This window comes from Falco punctatus (genome assembly GCF_963210335.1).
Source record: "Falco punctatus genome assembly, chromosome: 3".
NCBI classification, from domain to species: Eukaryota; Metazoa; Chordata; class Aves; order Falconiformes; family Falconidae; genus Falco; species Falco punctatus.
Window position 1 is genome coordinate 49,145,905 of NC_137582.1, and position 16,020 is coordinate 49,161,924.

The 16,020-nt window shown below is 37.2% G+C and overlaps 1 protein-coding gene across 8 annotated transcripts in view; it reads left to right on the forward strand.

Moving 5' to 3' along the window:
* The window catches only part of ST18 (ST18 C2H2C-type zinc finger transcription factor), a 218,361-nt gene that overhangs the window by 152,916 nt on the left and 49,425 nt on the right, over positions 1–16,020 (forward strand). For all 8 annotated transcript variants that reach the window (XR_013927240.1, XM_080381467.1, XM_080381466.1 and 5 more), the window contains one exon: positions 14,222–14,412. Coding sequence is in view for 7 of the 8 variants with exons in the window: in XM_080381467.1 (XP_080237593.1) it covers positions 14,222–14,412 (191 nt within the window). In the remaining variant the exon portion in view is untranslated. The remainder of the gene's footprint in view (positions 1–14,221; positions 14,413–16,020) is intronic.

Below are 16,020 nucleotides of genomic sequence, written 5' to 3' on the forward strand. Positions count from 1 at the left end.
GTTGAAAACAGTGAGCTAAACAGCCAAGAAAGCCTTTGCCCAGTCCTTAACTTGACATTTGTAATGTCTACCGTACCAATTTCCATATTGGGTATCTTTGCAGTAAAGTGGCTTTACTGACATGCAAGTCAGGTGATGGACTTTTATGAATCGATTTGTTTATAAAAAAATAGAGGAAGAGAGGCAGGGGCTGCCTTTTGGAAACGTAGCCTGTGAACTGCGTTCTTATTACTCATACCCATATAATTGTGGAAAAACTATTGAACATTCCTCAAGAATTAAAGACTGAAACAGTCTGTTGTGTTCCCTGGATACAGATATTGGAACCACTGTCTTTTCTGACCAAGGTTCTAAATGCTGTGTTGGCTGAGAAATTTAAATCCATGCTTAATTAATTTCCCCTTTTCCCCTGGCTTATCCTATCTGACAAAGCACTTTTGCACTCCTTATTGAGTTTCTGTTACAAAGTGCCTTGGGATACTCCTACATGAAAGGCACTACATAAGCTTACATGCTTATATTGTATTATTACTAGTTTCATAACATTGATTGGTTCTAGAGCATTTGTTAGCCTTTTCGTATTCTGCAAGTTGTGTTTCACAAAAGTAGAGAATGAAATAGATGAAAAGAAAAACAAAGAGTTGCAATCACCAATTAGATTCTATAATGCATGAAAATTTCACTCTTCTAAATTTCAGGGGTTGCATTATTGCTTAATGGAATTCAATGCCAAAAATCTATTGATTTCAGGAAAGCAAAGATTTCACCCAGAAATTTGGCTAATGGTTTTGTTATCATCCATTTTTTCCTAAGAAATAGGACCACCTTTTTGCATAAAAAAATTTTCAGAAAAGCATTACTTTAAGGGCCAAGCTGGGTTTTAATTTTTTTCTGATTAGTAAGATAACTAAAACTTCCCCGAGTTTTCAGAGGGCAGTACTTTTCTTCCCACTACTGACCACCTATACACAACTCCTATTTAAATGTCAAACTGTCACTGTTTTCATGTATTTATGTGCCTTAAGGCACCCCAGATTTCAATATTATGTCAACAGTTTTCTTTATACATGAATATTATTAATACTTCTCTGTTATTCAGATCAATAAGACTTTTTTTTCTGTATCTATGGTATATGCTGTAATATTGAAGGATAATATATTGAACTTAGTAAGCCCTTCAGAACAGAACTGTTTCTCCTTCCAGTCTTAATCATTTACTTCTGAACAACATGGTTTAATTTTACATTTAAGAACGTAATGCTGTGGTAATTTCATTGGTAGCTAAACTATCCACAGGAAGAGATGAATAGTTTATCAAAACCTAAACATAGCAAAACAGAATATGTGGTAGAACCGAGTGCTGAAGCCAGGAGATCTCTGTCCCATACATTCAAGTTTGAATCTGACACCTTTTGGGCATAACAACTCTGTTGTATCCATCTTCTGCAAGAAGCAGAAAGAAGAGGTCTTCTCTTGGATGATTTAGTCATGGCCCACTGAAAGGACCAGGACCTTCAGCTGTGTTCAGGATTAGAATGAAAACCAAAGGGAAGTGAGGAATATTGGTGTGATGTATTCTCATTACTGTGTTCTATTTAACAGATGGGATACAGTACGGTAAACCATCTGTAGGTTATAGAGTGGCAGCTGGGTCAGACCAAGGAAGAGCAAATTGGATCGATCCAAGCATGGGATTACAAAAGCATAGATCAGTTTGGCTAAGCACATATCTGAATAGAAAGAGTACCTTTTCTGGGTTAGATACAGGTGAAACCAAGTCTTTTCGGCTCTGTCACTAATGATTAATGAAGATTCCACAAGGAACTGGTCTTTCAAGTCATGGAGAACAGTCCTGTTCTTTGGTGGGAACAGTTACACTTCCCCTTACTCTCTGTAGCATTGGATGACTTCCTCAAAAGGAAATTTCTCCAAAAGTAAAGAGAGTTACTTTTTTATCTGAAACTCATTCCGGATGTTGTGACATTTTAGATATGCCGATCGGTTTGAATTATTGAGTTGAAATATTGAATTAATGAAATCTTGAATATTTTAGCAGAGCGAGAGAAAAGTAATAAAACATAGCTGTCTGGATGTCTTTCTGACAGAAGGAGCAACGGGGCACTTCACCCTGCTGCTTTCTCTTGATTAGGAGGGTGAGAAACCAGCAAAGCAACCCTACAATCAATGGTATCAAAGTATTTCAGAAGGTTTATGTTACTGGAATATATCTCTTATCTTTAACCAAAATGTTTAAGAGGTATGTCAATATAAGTAACAGTATTGACAACATACTAAAAGGCATTTTGCTAATTGAAGTAGTAAATACTTATTCTACAGGGCTGAATGTTTTGCTCATTTCTTCTAAGTTCTAGTATATGGTATGTATCCAATTATATCTGAATACTAGTTTCAGACAGTAATGGAATGAAGGTAGAGAGTTTGGTAGATAGAAGATGATATGGACACTCAGAAAAAGTTCATGGAATTTAAGAAGAGGGCTGTGCATGCCTAGCTGCATTTAGAAAGGAATAGTTCATTGGTAACTTTCTTTCTGAGCTTCATAAAACCACCAGGCTTTTAAAGAAATATTTGTATGAAAAGAAAGCAGTAGCCTGGCAGATGACCAAGGAAAGACGTAAAAGCAGTACTTAGATGATGGAAAAAGTGGACATATGAAATAAAGTCACACAAAAAGGCTCAAAGGTGTTCCTCAGTAAGAGTTGAGATTATGATTGATTTGTGTAGCTATCACCTTCACAGCACTCTTTCCCACAGCACTGCTTAAAAGTGAAACAGACTGCAAAAGCTGTTTGTTCCTAGCCTGCATCAAAAAACCTCTCAGGTTTGTCCTTTGGGCTTGACTTCTGTTTTCTATGACCAGGAGATGGTCATAGACTCCAGTCTTCTGGAAACTGCTGGGTACTTAATTACCAGCCAGGGTTTAACCACGACACTGGGAAAAAGCACATTTGTCATAATCCTGAATAAGCACATTTGGGATAGAACTGAGGGGGACTCCTTCATTGCCTGGTGACTCATTTGTCTGCCACTGGCAGAGTGTGGAACCCTTGCAGTGCTCCATGTGGTTTGCTGACAACAAAGTGTGTCCCTGAGTCCCAATAGACTTAGTAGTAAGTGCTAAATGAAGATGGTCAATAGTTATATCTACTGCAAAGAAATTTATCCTGATTTTTTGCAGATGTGTCTGGCCTTGACAAAAAGTCTTTTTTTACAATTGAAGATTAGGTGTTGACAGCATACGTTCCCAGCTCTCCTCCCCAGAGTTCCCTATGATGGTAACTGGCTGGGACAGAGTTGTGCCACCTTTAAATCTTTCTCCGAGATATGTCTAGATTAGGCATTTCACCTGGGACAAAGATCTGTATCATGCGGTTTCTATTGATAACTGATCTTCAATTAAACAATGGACATTAATTTTGAGAGTACCTATTCCTAAGGTCTGGTAGCAGAATGATCACTTAAGAGGATCTACTGTTTGCTCTTTAGCTTCAAAAAAGAACTTTCTCCCTTCCCTAGCCATTGTAGAAATTGAAATGATTATGGGGCTTTGGAAATATTAACCTCTGCCTCATACTCCATGATTTCTGGTATAATCAAGTCTGTCATGTTGTCACCAATCATATTTTTTAAATTCCCAATAAATCTTGTTAATTTATTTTTCTTTTCTGACAACACTATTAGGTTCTTAAGGAATTTAGGCTGTCATGCTAGTCAGTACTCTCCTCAAAGAATCTGTGGAAACCTGTTTTATGCTAAGGAAAAATTATTTTCTAACTGAAGTTTGATAGAAAACATTGAATAGTCAAGCATAAACAAACACTGAACAACCAGTACGTGGTACAGTTTACTGTGAGGCAAAGGTGTATGCTGGTCACAGAATTAATAAAATAATAGTGCTGGAATTCACCTATCCTTATTATTACATCCTGTATGTCAACCATTCTCATAATAGCTAATAAACCAAGCATAAATGTAAATTGTAATGGCAATCAAATTTATAGGTCTGTCATGTCTAAGTTCCTCCCTTATTTCCTCCTTCATCTTCCAGTCTCCCTCTAGTTAGCCATCAAACTGTGAAACCTGCAGTGCTGCCATTCTTTCTCTCCTTTTGCTCTGCCTCTCCTCTCCTCTCCTCTCCTCTCCTCTCCTCTCCTCTCCTCTCCTCTCCTCTCCTCTCCTCTCCTCTCCTCTCCTCTCCTCTCCTCTCCTCTCCTCTCCTCTCCTCTCCTCTCCTCTCCTCTCCTCTCCTCTCCTCTCCTCTCCTCTCCTCTCCTCTCCTCTCCCTCGCCTCGCCTCGCCTCAACTCATCTTTCCCTTTCCTAGAGCTCTGATGAATTGATGGACCTTAGGCTTTTTACCTTTTTTGTACTCCCATATGCTTTCATACCTCAGAAATCGGTTGTTCTTTCAGTACTGTTAAAACAGTAAACAAGAAACAAACACAGGAAGAAATTCAAACCTTTTCCACCTCAAGTTTTCAATTTTTGAACATTTATCTGAGTGGGTTAAGGCCTGCATGAAGAGTTTGGAACTTGCATATGGAGAACAAAAAATAAAACATTTTTTTTCCATTAAAATCTCATTCTTTGAGGGAGATTATAAAAGGAAATAAGAACCTCCACTCTTAAAACATTGACATTGCTTCTGTGAAGAGAAATAATACCATATAGTTCTGGATGACCACAAGTAATGACTAACATTTTGCGGATAACCCTGAGGTTGACACTTATTTGGCTTAACTATTTAGTGAATTGTTCTGAATAACCACTAAGATGGTTGAAATAGGAACTGTATCTCATGATCCTTTTGAGACACTTGTGGTTGGAGTTGTTAATTACAATGAATCATTTGCCTAATTCCTGTAGACATTAAGACCTTTTAATCTATGCACTGTGACCTTTGCCTTTTCCTCCTGGATTTATTTAGAACATTTAGCAGTAGTATTTAATGTTCAGATTTCCATTTTAGCTTGCTTAGTTGATACTTTATGTGCATTTGCTTTATAGGTGACTTTTATAGCTTTCTTCAATAACAAATGCATTAGATAAGTTTCTAGCATATTACAGGCCTCTCAACATCTACTATGTTCATTTCTAGCCAACATCTGCAGTCTCAGTGTCTCTTTTCTCTTTGTTATTTTATTTTATTGTGATTTTACAATTTTTCCAATTAGAGACTCCATTTAATATATTTTAACAAGCAATGATTAATTAGTTTCAAAGTATTCTTTTCTGTAATATTTATTTTTATAATATATGTCAAATACACATCACTTTAAATGTGGCTGCTAGACTGGCAGATAGTTATTTGCAGGTTTTTTCTACCTGAGAGCTTGTTGCATGTTAGAATGCTCCTTGCCTTGAACTAAAACTTGTACATTATTTAATATATTACAAGACTTGTTGTCTTCCCCATCACAACTTCTGTGTTCATCAGCACACAGTAAATGTTTTCCTCCCAGACCTACACAGGAATTTAGAGTTGCATATGCCTTAATGCCTTCTGCTGTGTGACAGAATGTGTTCGAACATTATAGCCCCAAATGGTTGTTTCCTGTTATGGCAGATCTTTTCTCTGTAGATGACCACAAGCATTATGCCAACCGGTGACTTCTGCCTCATGTATATCAATCATGAGTTAAATATTATGGCTGGCTGAATTGCTCTGTCTGACTGATGTCAAGGGTGGATTCAGCCAAGCAAAATCAAGCTGAAACAGACTGTGGACAGCCTGAAGCTAGCAAGGAAAGGAAAAGAATGCAGCCATGGGACCTCCTGCTACGTTGTCAAAAAAAAAAACAACAACCAAACAACAAAAAAACGCCCAAACAAAACCTTATCTTCTTTACATCTCAAACCAGACTGTAGTTACCAGTATGCTTCTTATTTAAACATCTACTGGTGTTAGCAGGCTGACCACACACATGCAAGGCTTTCTCAATGCAAAGGTTGTGTGGATGATATGTGGATTTGCCTAGAAACTTAATCCATTCTAAGCCAAATTCTTGGCTTCTGTCCCACTGGAATTTACTGACCTACTGAACCTGGACAGATTGTGTAAATGAAAAAGAGGCTAGGGAGGCTGGATTTGGCCCAGATCTTGGCTGTTCATTCATACCACTGAGTTTAAGAACTCCTTGAAGTCCACACAATAAAATCTTACCTGTTAGAAAAGGGTTCAAATATACAATTCTAGCCATATACAGTTCTTGATCTATGAGCTACAGAATGACATCATGAAGTCATCCATTTCATTAACATAGTATTTCAATTAGAGGGTTTCTGTGCCTTTTTTTTTATATGATCTAAATATCCTGACGATCCTACAAGCTTGTAAACTAAAAACAAGAAAACCAGAGAAGAGTTTTTAAATCTCTGCTTTCCTTCTCTGCTTTGTCGTATCTGTGGGGAGAACCCTGCTAAAATAGCAAACTAGAGCTAAAAAAAAAAAAAAAAAAAAAAAAAAAACAAGACAAAAATAAAAAAAAAGAAAAAGAGATTTAAAAAAATGCTATATCATGAGCCTATTGCAGCTTAAAATCATTGTCCTTTAGCCTCAGGCAACATAGTGAGCTTGAAGCATGGGTAAATTTCACCATAACTGCATGCTTTTTCCTATGTTATTGCTGACTTACCATTGCTCCACTCTTTTTACGTGCTTCTTTTTATTTGCTCAATCATTTCACAGTCCAGTTGTTCTTTTTGGTCAGGTGGCCTATAACATTTAGTTTACTGTCTGAAACATCTCCAAGCTCAGTACATAATGACTCAACACCATTACCCATTTCTCCCCAGCCTCTTCTTATGGGGGCTAATAAATCCTCTTCCACCAGCAAGGCAATGGCAGCTCCTTTGCTTTTCTTCTGTCCTTTTAAAATAAAATATATCTTTTAATATCATGCCCCAGCCACCTTTCAGTTATGATACTGTATTATCTCCACATTATTGTCTGTCCCGTACGGTTCCTTTTCTCCTAGCTAAACCTTTCATTTGTGTACACAGACAGACACTGTAATACCCCCAAGTTACTGAGTTCATTTTGCTCTATATTAGTGTTCATAAATATGAATTTCCCTTTTATCTTCCTTTCCATCTATACCTCATGTGCATTCCTTTCATCTTGGTTCAGCCTTGGACTGAACTTCTCACAACTATGGCATTTTGGAAAAAGAGCTTTGCCTGTGTGTGGCGGTGAAGTTTCCTATCTGTAGAAGTCCCTTTAACCCTGGCATGGTTGTTATGGTGCACAGGAAAAGCCTCTGTCACTTTCACAGATACAACTTGTAAGCCAAGTGTACAAGTTTGTTAGGAAGGGGTGAAATGTATTTTTTGTCTTGTGTGTGACTATAAAAATGAGAAACAGTCAGATTTTCTTTAATTACCGTTGGAGTTAGTCATGCTAGTTCTGAGCTTCTATTACAGCCAATTCACCAGGTTTAAATGATGAGCAATTTTTTTCAATACATTTCATTGTTTGAAGTTCTTATAATTTTAATGTTTACAAATGTTGATTGAAGGAAATTACTTTTACCTTATGAATTCTCTCCCAAATACTTTTTCAGGAATTCCCAGGTGGAACTCTTTTCCAGATTATTTTTCATCACCCAGGCTGAATCAGTGAAATACAACACATTCAGTCATGGAGTCCAAATGTTATAGATATCTAAAAGTAACTGTGGCCCAGTTTACTTTATAAAATACAATAAAACATTGCTGTCAATAACTCTGACTCCAGATTAGCAATCAGGGCAAATACATGTTTACCTTCTTGTCAGTGGTGAGGACTCCCAAGACTAGCCTCCAAAATTTCAGCTGCAAAACCTCACATCAGGGTTCTGTTAATAAATGTCTTTTAAAATATTTTCACATAAAGCCATAAGTTTTAATTGACATAATTTTAAATAGATTTTAATAATGTTAAGAATTATTTAAAAGAATTAGAAATAAAACTTTTTTTTTTCCTGGTGTATCTTAATCTTAGACTGCCAATGAACTGTAGCTCAGCTCTTGGTTACAATTTTCTCAGTCGCAGTGTCTTACTCCTTGGAGTTCTTCGGCTAGTCAGTGTGTTGCCACCTATAACTTGTAAAGCAAGCAGTTGTTTCTGAACATGTGCAATTTTCCCAAACTTGACAATTCACAGATCTTTCTCACTTTTACTTATTTTAGGCAGGTATAATTGTCTTTTCATTTTACTCATGCTCCAGCATGTTCCACTCTTCAGGGAGAAATTCATGGACTTAAAAAACATCTGTAGGCATACTTCCATATCCCACTGAGTAGAAAGTCTGGAAATGGGAAGTACCTTGCAGGATGGAGCATCAGAATGCAGTGCTGTAGAAATCATAAGAATGTATGTAGTCCATACAGCAGACAAGATAGAAGGTATTGTTAAGTTGAAGGGTACAGAGAAGGGGGGAAGTCATTAGAACCTTGTCTTGAACTGCCATTCTCACTGATGAAAAGCATCTCATCAAGTATCTTCCTTAAAAAAAATAAATAGATTATTTAATATACATGTCATTTTATGTCTTTTGACTTAGCTTTGCATCTAGTACATATACAGACTTTAGAACAGAATACAGTAAACAGAATTACTGCTTAGTTGTCATTTTTCCAAAGGCATAATGCTTGTAGACTATATTCCAGTATCCATGATCTGAAGTGATGCAATTTACCTTCTTCCTTTTAGAAAACATTCTTCTGTCTCTGTGAACAATATCCGTCTCTTAAAAATAGCTTCTATTTAGCTTTCTGAATCTAGGATTTGTCTTTGTATGTAGTTAGAATATGTGAATTCTTTCATATTCAGTAAGTAAATTCACTGCATTGGAAACACCACCTTAATCCTTGGATGCTGAGTAGTTCTTCACAGACCTGACTGAATGTGGATTTTCAGTCTTTCTGTGGAGACTTCAAGTTCTGGCTATGAAAAGACAGCGTGTTACTACCAGCTTTCTGTCCTCACTTTCAGAGCAATCTGAGTTGAGAACTCTATCACTCCTACTTCTACTATAAAATTTACATACGGTCTTTGCAAACAAAGAGGTTAGGTAAGGAAATGGAACATAAATCTGTCTTAACCTGAAGACCAACAATTGAGTTCATAGTTACTCTCCCCCTTCCTCTCCAACCACTGTTGTCCGTCTGAAGTGGCTGTAATTAATAGCACTCATTTGGGTTTTCAACTGCAGTGATCAGAATTACCAACTTACTTTCTTTGGATCTGGCATTCCAGCTCCTTTCATGAACCTCCAGCATTCATGGCTGATGTAAATAATAACATCAATGTCATTTCTGACATGTGATCCATACTAGGAGCAGATTATCCCCTTTTTTAATCCAGTGCTAGTAATTTCTCCTGTTCATCATCAGCTTATAAGGAGCTCAGGATTTTTGTGTGATTTTGGGGTATCAGATACTTTCAGCTATAGCCTAAACCTTTAGAAGCCATTGTGCTAGATGGTTAAACAGAATCCAGCTCATTTGTTTCTTAGAGAACAAGCTGACATAGAAGAGGACTAAGATGGGGAATCATTCAGAATTTCTGTTCCTTTTAGGTACCTCTGATTCAGTATGGTCTTAAAATTCTTAGAAGAAAGCCCAATCATGACAGACATTTGTAAGCTACTGATTCACCTGTGAGTGGCAAGTGTCCCTGAATTTTCAAATGCCAGCTTTTCCCTCCTGTAAGGAAAAAGTAGTATTTGACTTCCACAGTGTTGTAGGGCAACTGCAAGTTTGTCAACAAAACCTGATCAAGGCCTAAAGCATATGATTAAGGAGTAGTTAGGTTAACCTTCTCCTTGCAACTACTGATCTGAAGTTAAATGGTTCTGTAGATCAGATGATGTCCCCTTTAACTGTAATTCAATAATCTAATACTTTTGTAGTACAGTCAAAAGTCAATTCAGGCTAAGAACTTTCAGAACAACTGAAATGTTGCACTAATTGTTCTTGCACAAACCCACGTGAGGAGTGGGCTCCTTAAATAGTGTTAGGCAATAAATATAAGTGCCTTGATATTCAAAGACAGACATTCATTTTCTCTCTTGAAGCTAAGGAGTGTACATGAGATGCAGTGTGCTCTCATAATTTTGCATGGCATCCGTTACAGGCAGTAAACATCAGTCGTCAGGCTGAACATACCCCTGGTTTTGCCCACTATGGCAATTCTTTACTCTGTTGTCATGCTTTACCAAACTGCAGGCTGCTGTGAATAAGAAAAAAGTCCCCAGATATCTGGAATTCTTGCCAGCAGATAAACAACAAAACAACCTTGCTGGCTACAAAGTGGTTAAAGGTTGGGTTAAAGGCTTGACAAACACATCACTTAAATGAATCAATTACACAAAAAGATGAGCATGACAATTTTTAGCAGTAGAAAAACTGTATGTGGTTAGGACTGCTTAAAACCTCTCTTGTGAGGCATTGCTTTATGGTGAGGAGTCAATGCACTGTTCTGCCTGTATACTACCAGTGTCTGCAAGATATATTCTGAGCAGATATAAAGGAAAGACCCAGTAAATCCCCCCCCAAATAATTTAGGTACTAAATACACATGAAAGATTTACCATGGTTAGGGGTTTTTTAGCACATGCAACAAAGCCTTACATGTCTTGGATTTTAATGTCTTGGCTCACACTATGATAACTGACACAAGACTGGTTTTGGTTACTGAGTCATTAACTAAAAAAAAAGAATAATAAAAAATCTGCTCCTTATAGATAGTACTAAAATAATTTATTAATAATAAAATTTAAGTACAGTTAAATTGGGGGAAAAAAACCCAAAACATGTATTGGCTTTGGGCTCATAATAATAACATTTTCTCCTGTTTTATGAGCCTCAGATTACCAAATAACCTTGACAGCTGAATCAGTGTTCCATGACAACAAGCAGGCCATTGATAAATAGCAACAAAACTATTAGATGTTGAATTTAAGAGATGAGTAATAGAGAAGATAAATTATAGGTTTACCATTTGACAGACTACAGCTTGACAAATCTGTGCTAACCTACATGTGTGTGTATGTGTGAATGTACAAAAGAAAGAAATAGAAACTTTTAAAGACAAAGGTGAAACCGACATGCCATGAATGTTACAAAGACATAAATATTTTTTTTTCATAGCAGTTAAATTCCTAATGTCTGTTATCAAATACTTAACAAATCATCTGTAAGTACTTGAAAAAACTACCACTTGTGAAGCTGTTTTTCTGGTTTAATTTTCATTTTTAATTTTAAGCACTGTAAGGTAGAAAAGAAGGGGAATTGCTGGTACATGGTAGATCTTTAAACTGACCCTTGCAAACTAATAAATTCCAGTTAAAATTCAAAACCAGCAGCTTAAAAAGTTGCCAGCAAAAGCAAGAGTATATTCTGCTGGAGCTGAAAAATCTCTTCTGGGCCTTTGGAGAGCAATTTGCACTTCCTAGGAAAAACACAACAACGGCATTTTGTCATTTTCCTGTAATAGGAGTGGTAATGTCAGGAATGATTTTACTTAAAATTGAATGTCATGTATTCACTTACTTTAAAATGATAGGAACGTAGAGGAAATCTGGGTCAGTGGCCACTTGTGTATGGAAAAAACATGATAAGGACGAGCAAATGCTTCAGTCTTTCATAGAGGATAAATTCTCTAACACGAGCACCATGCTTCCAGGCAGAACGGTGGGCCTCCTGTCCAGACATTGATCCAGCAGCTTTTGACTTACTGCTGTAGACTCTGGTGGTTGCAGTAGAGTGGGATTCTTGTGCTCCCACTTCCCAGAGCAGATCTGCAGGTGGCAGGTGGCAGCAGTACTCCCACACTGGTCTTGACTGTGGTCTGGTAACATCTGAGTTTGACTGTCTTTCACAGTTGTGGTGAAAACCCAATGTGTTTGATAGTTGTTATGCCAGCCAACAGTGATGGTCTTACAACATTATGTTACTAGAGAAAGATTGTACTTAGTGAGCAAGAATACAGCAATCAACTTACCGGCTTGCCATGTTTTTCCTTACTTGACTGGAAGATGCACAATAGTCAGACAAATTACAAAACCTGAAGAGCTAGATGAAGTTCTGTGACCTGTGTTGCACAGGAGGGCATACTAGATGATCTAATTGGATCTTCTGTTTTAAAAATCTATTAATTATGCTTGTGTAAGAAGCAGCTGTATCTTCGTCAAAGTGGAATTAAACTGGAAATTCATCCTGCCCTAAACACTCCCACAGTAACTACTGGAGGCAAACTTGAAGCTTGACAAATAAATAAGAAAGATCAAAAGCAAACCTAGTGAAGGTTTTGGTTTATACAAACAATTGTGTGTGAAGGGTTTTCAAACATTTGTCATTTATTCAATTTTCATGAAACAACATGAATGGTATGAACTGATGTTCACAAATATGAATTAAGAAACTCTTGATTGTATTGTCTTAGAAATAAATTATGCATATTTGTCCACACTACATCCATCCCTAATGTCTGTTATATGGGCATCATTTCCAAGGGGATGCTTATACCATTGTGATTCTGACCTTTAATGTGATATTCACCTTATCCTCTATTTATAAGCAGAGAAATAACATATAACAGAAAAGCCATAATATATTCAGCTACAGCAGGTGCTTAGCATCCAGTATTCCTGATGCCCATAGCATTTTAGCTTTCAGAAGATCAAGAATATCCACTGTGTTTAGGATGCATATGGTAGAATTTTAACATTCCCCCTAAAACACAGATCTTCATATTTCCATGTCCTTCATGTTTGCAATGATGGATTGCCAAAAAGGTGCTTAGCCAAAAAGGGGTATTTTTTTTTTAACAAAAAGCTCAAGTTAGTCATATGCTTTCATCCAAGACAATTGGAACCTGAGCCAATTTAGTGCAAATAAAATACCTTGGAAGGATTAATTTATGCTGTCGAGCTTGTAATATGTGTAATCAATAGGAGTTCTCTGTATACATGGATTTTTTGCAAATCTTGCAGCTGCATCAGTGAGCCAAATGCAAAATCCAACACCTAAGGCCGTCATGTAGATTTGTAATGCACCCTCAGTGTGCCTAAGGTCAAGAAAACATTGAGTGGATTACACAGATTCATATATGTATTTTTTTCATCTATGACAGATATAATATGAGCCCTAGTATTGTTACTACATAAATTTCTTGGAATACAGTGTGTGAAAGAACAATGAAATCATCCCAAATCACTCACACAAAAAGTTATTTTAAAAAGAAGGTTGAAGGGTCAGGCCTCTTTAGTGAGGTGTCATATGATGGAACATGTATGTGCCATACAGATCAGAGGCATGGTGGCAAAGGTTTTGCTAAATATCTGTAGAAGATAATTAATACGCAGACCAATATGTGGATCCTATAGGAGCTCAAAGAATTATATCAAATCTGCTGAAAAGCTTCTTCTTGCCTTCTCTTCTCATGTCGATCATCTGAAAGTTAGGCATCTAGACTGGGTAAGGCCTTTCTCGTGGAGTGTCTCACCCTGTTTACCAGATCTAGTTTTAAGTGGGCTGAACTACCCTGTGGAGGAGCCTTTTTCCAGAGTCTATATAGAGGCCTGGGAAAAGCTTAAAGTAAATATTTGTGGCTGGAGTTAATGAAATGAAACCAATTCTTGGGACTGACACTGAAAGAGGGACCTGTACTGCAAAATGTTCTGAAGGTGCAACGTGTTTCACACAGGTTCTGTGCTGTTGAACTCGAAGTATGTGCTTGGGTATCCATACTAATGTAAAGGTAATGAAGGCAAAGGCTCCAGATGTTGAAATATAACTAGTTTTATATTTTTCCCCTTAACTGTTTCTCTGGATTATGAACCCAGACTAAAATGTTTTTCATTCTTTCCTTGGTGTATTTGTTTTACTGTAGAGCAGAACTTAGATTAGCATGTTTATTTAGAATTAAAGATGTTGGGTTATGGGGTTTTTGGGTTTGCCCTCCTCTGCATTCCCCTTCCCCCAGATTTTGGCAGCAGCGAAAAGAAATGGGACTTGCCTGCGCCATGAACTTCGAGTACATGAGCTAAAATTAAATATCCACTACACACAACTTGATGAAACTGCAAATGAATTAGTAATTTGTCAATCCCCACTTTTATACTTAGAATTAAACTAGAGGATGGTGCTATATTTTAAAAAACTTACCCCTCACTTCTCCCACTTTTTTCTCTATCATTGGCATTTGATCATTGCAGTGCCTACAAATGCTCCATGGCTAAGAAGAGAAAAGCTGAAGAACAGGTATCAGGTGTTCCCGTCAACAAAAGGAAGTCCCTGTTAATGAAACCCCGCCACTACAGCCCCAGCTTGGAATGCAAAGAAGAAAATGAAGACAGGACAGATTTACAGGAAGAGATCAGTGTCCTCGAAAGCAGCTCAACTTCAGGTATTTGTGCAGTGTGGCTGCGCTTGAACCTGAATTCCAAGGGAAGGGAGATACGAAACAGTATTTTCAAAAAGGACGCAGAATGTGTTTGACTTCTAACAGAGTAGGAATGGCGTGTTTCTGTATATGTTTAACCATCATACTTCCAATTATTTTGTACAATCACTCCTCCTGGGGTATAGTAAATGCTTTGTAGGATTTGTACAGACACAAGTACTGCAGCAGGTCAGATATGGAGCAGCATCTGTTTCTCCACTAGCTCTGTGAACAAACAAGGTTAAGCCTACCACTGAGAAAAACACATTTATGAAGAGCAGATTTTCACTGGAATATATAGACCTCTCAGGAAGAAAAAAGCCCAACCCACTTAGCAAAACATTGTTGACTTTAACATTTAGCAAAGCAATTTCACATGTGTGTCTGCTATGTGTGTTCTGTTTAACACGATTATTAGACTCAGCACTTTCATACTTGCTATTCCAACTCTGCTAAGCCAAACATATACAACAATTTATAGAAACTTCTACAACCTGTATGCTGGAAAATATGAAAGAAGATGGGGAGACAGATATAGCTACAGTACATCTTTATTGCTCTTTCTTTCTAATACATGTTTATAAACATTCAAGATGAACAAAAAAAATCAAACTAAATTGACTGTCAGATATTTGTTTAAGAAGTCCTGCACAAATCATAAATCAGGCAAGTGAGAAGATATTAGTGGAATACATTCAGCATTTTTTTTAAAGGGAGGAGTCATCAGTAGATAGCAAATGCCAAGATAAAAGCGATGTGATCTGGCACTGGGAAATTAGTGATCATAGATAATATGAACAGAGAATGAACTTATATTCCACTTAGATGCTGGCTGATACTGGAGTTTAAAGGTATTTTATTTTCCACTCAGTTTCTTCTTATCAAATATTTTGGAAAGATAGGGTGCTAGATAATCTCATCTAGGCTCCCTTTCCCATAAAATGTTGGACCAGATGATCTATTGAGGTCCCCCCTAGCCTGGGCTGTTCTGTGATTCTATGATGAACTGAGAATAGAAATTTATATCTTTATCCACTCTAAAAAGAATTTCCTTCAAAAAAAAAGCAAAATAAACCCCACAAATTTTATACGTATGAATAATATAAAACACATAGAAGAAGAAGAAGAAGAAAAAGAAGAAGAAGAAGAAGAAGAAGAAGAAGAAGAAGAAGAAGAAGAAGAAGAAGGCTGTCTTTCAAATTAAAGAGTCAGATCCTGTTTCTGCCAAATTCAGGGGAGGTCTTTGTGTCTTTTCTATACAGTAAAGATTTCAGCCAGTTGTGACTTGTAAGCCTTCTAGAGGAAAAGTCTTTTCCAGAGGTCTGCATCCCATCAATGTGAAAGGCTAGAAGGGAGCTCCCTCTTCAAACAGACCATTAATTAACATGATACCAAATGTCTCTCTCTTTTGGATGGCATTACTAAGCTAAACTCATCGTGAAAAAAGCTCTATGGCTCCCAGTGCCTATCCAGCCTGCAAGGAAGATTTCTGTTTCCTAACAGCAGAAGGGGAGCTGTTTGAGTAAGAGTTCCAGTATGGGATGGGGTTCTGTTGTTTTGGGGGTTTTTTTT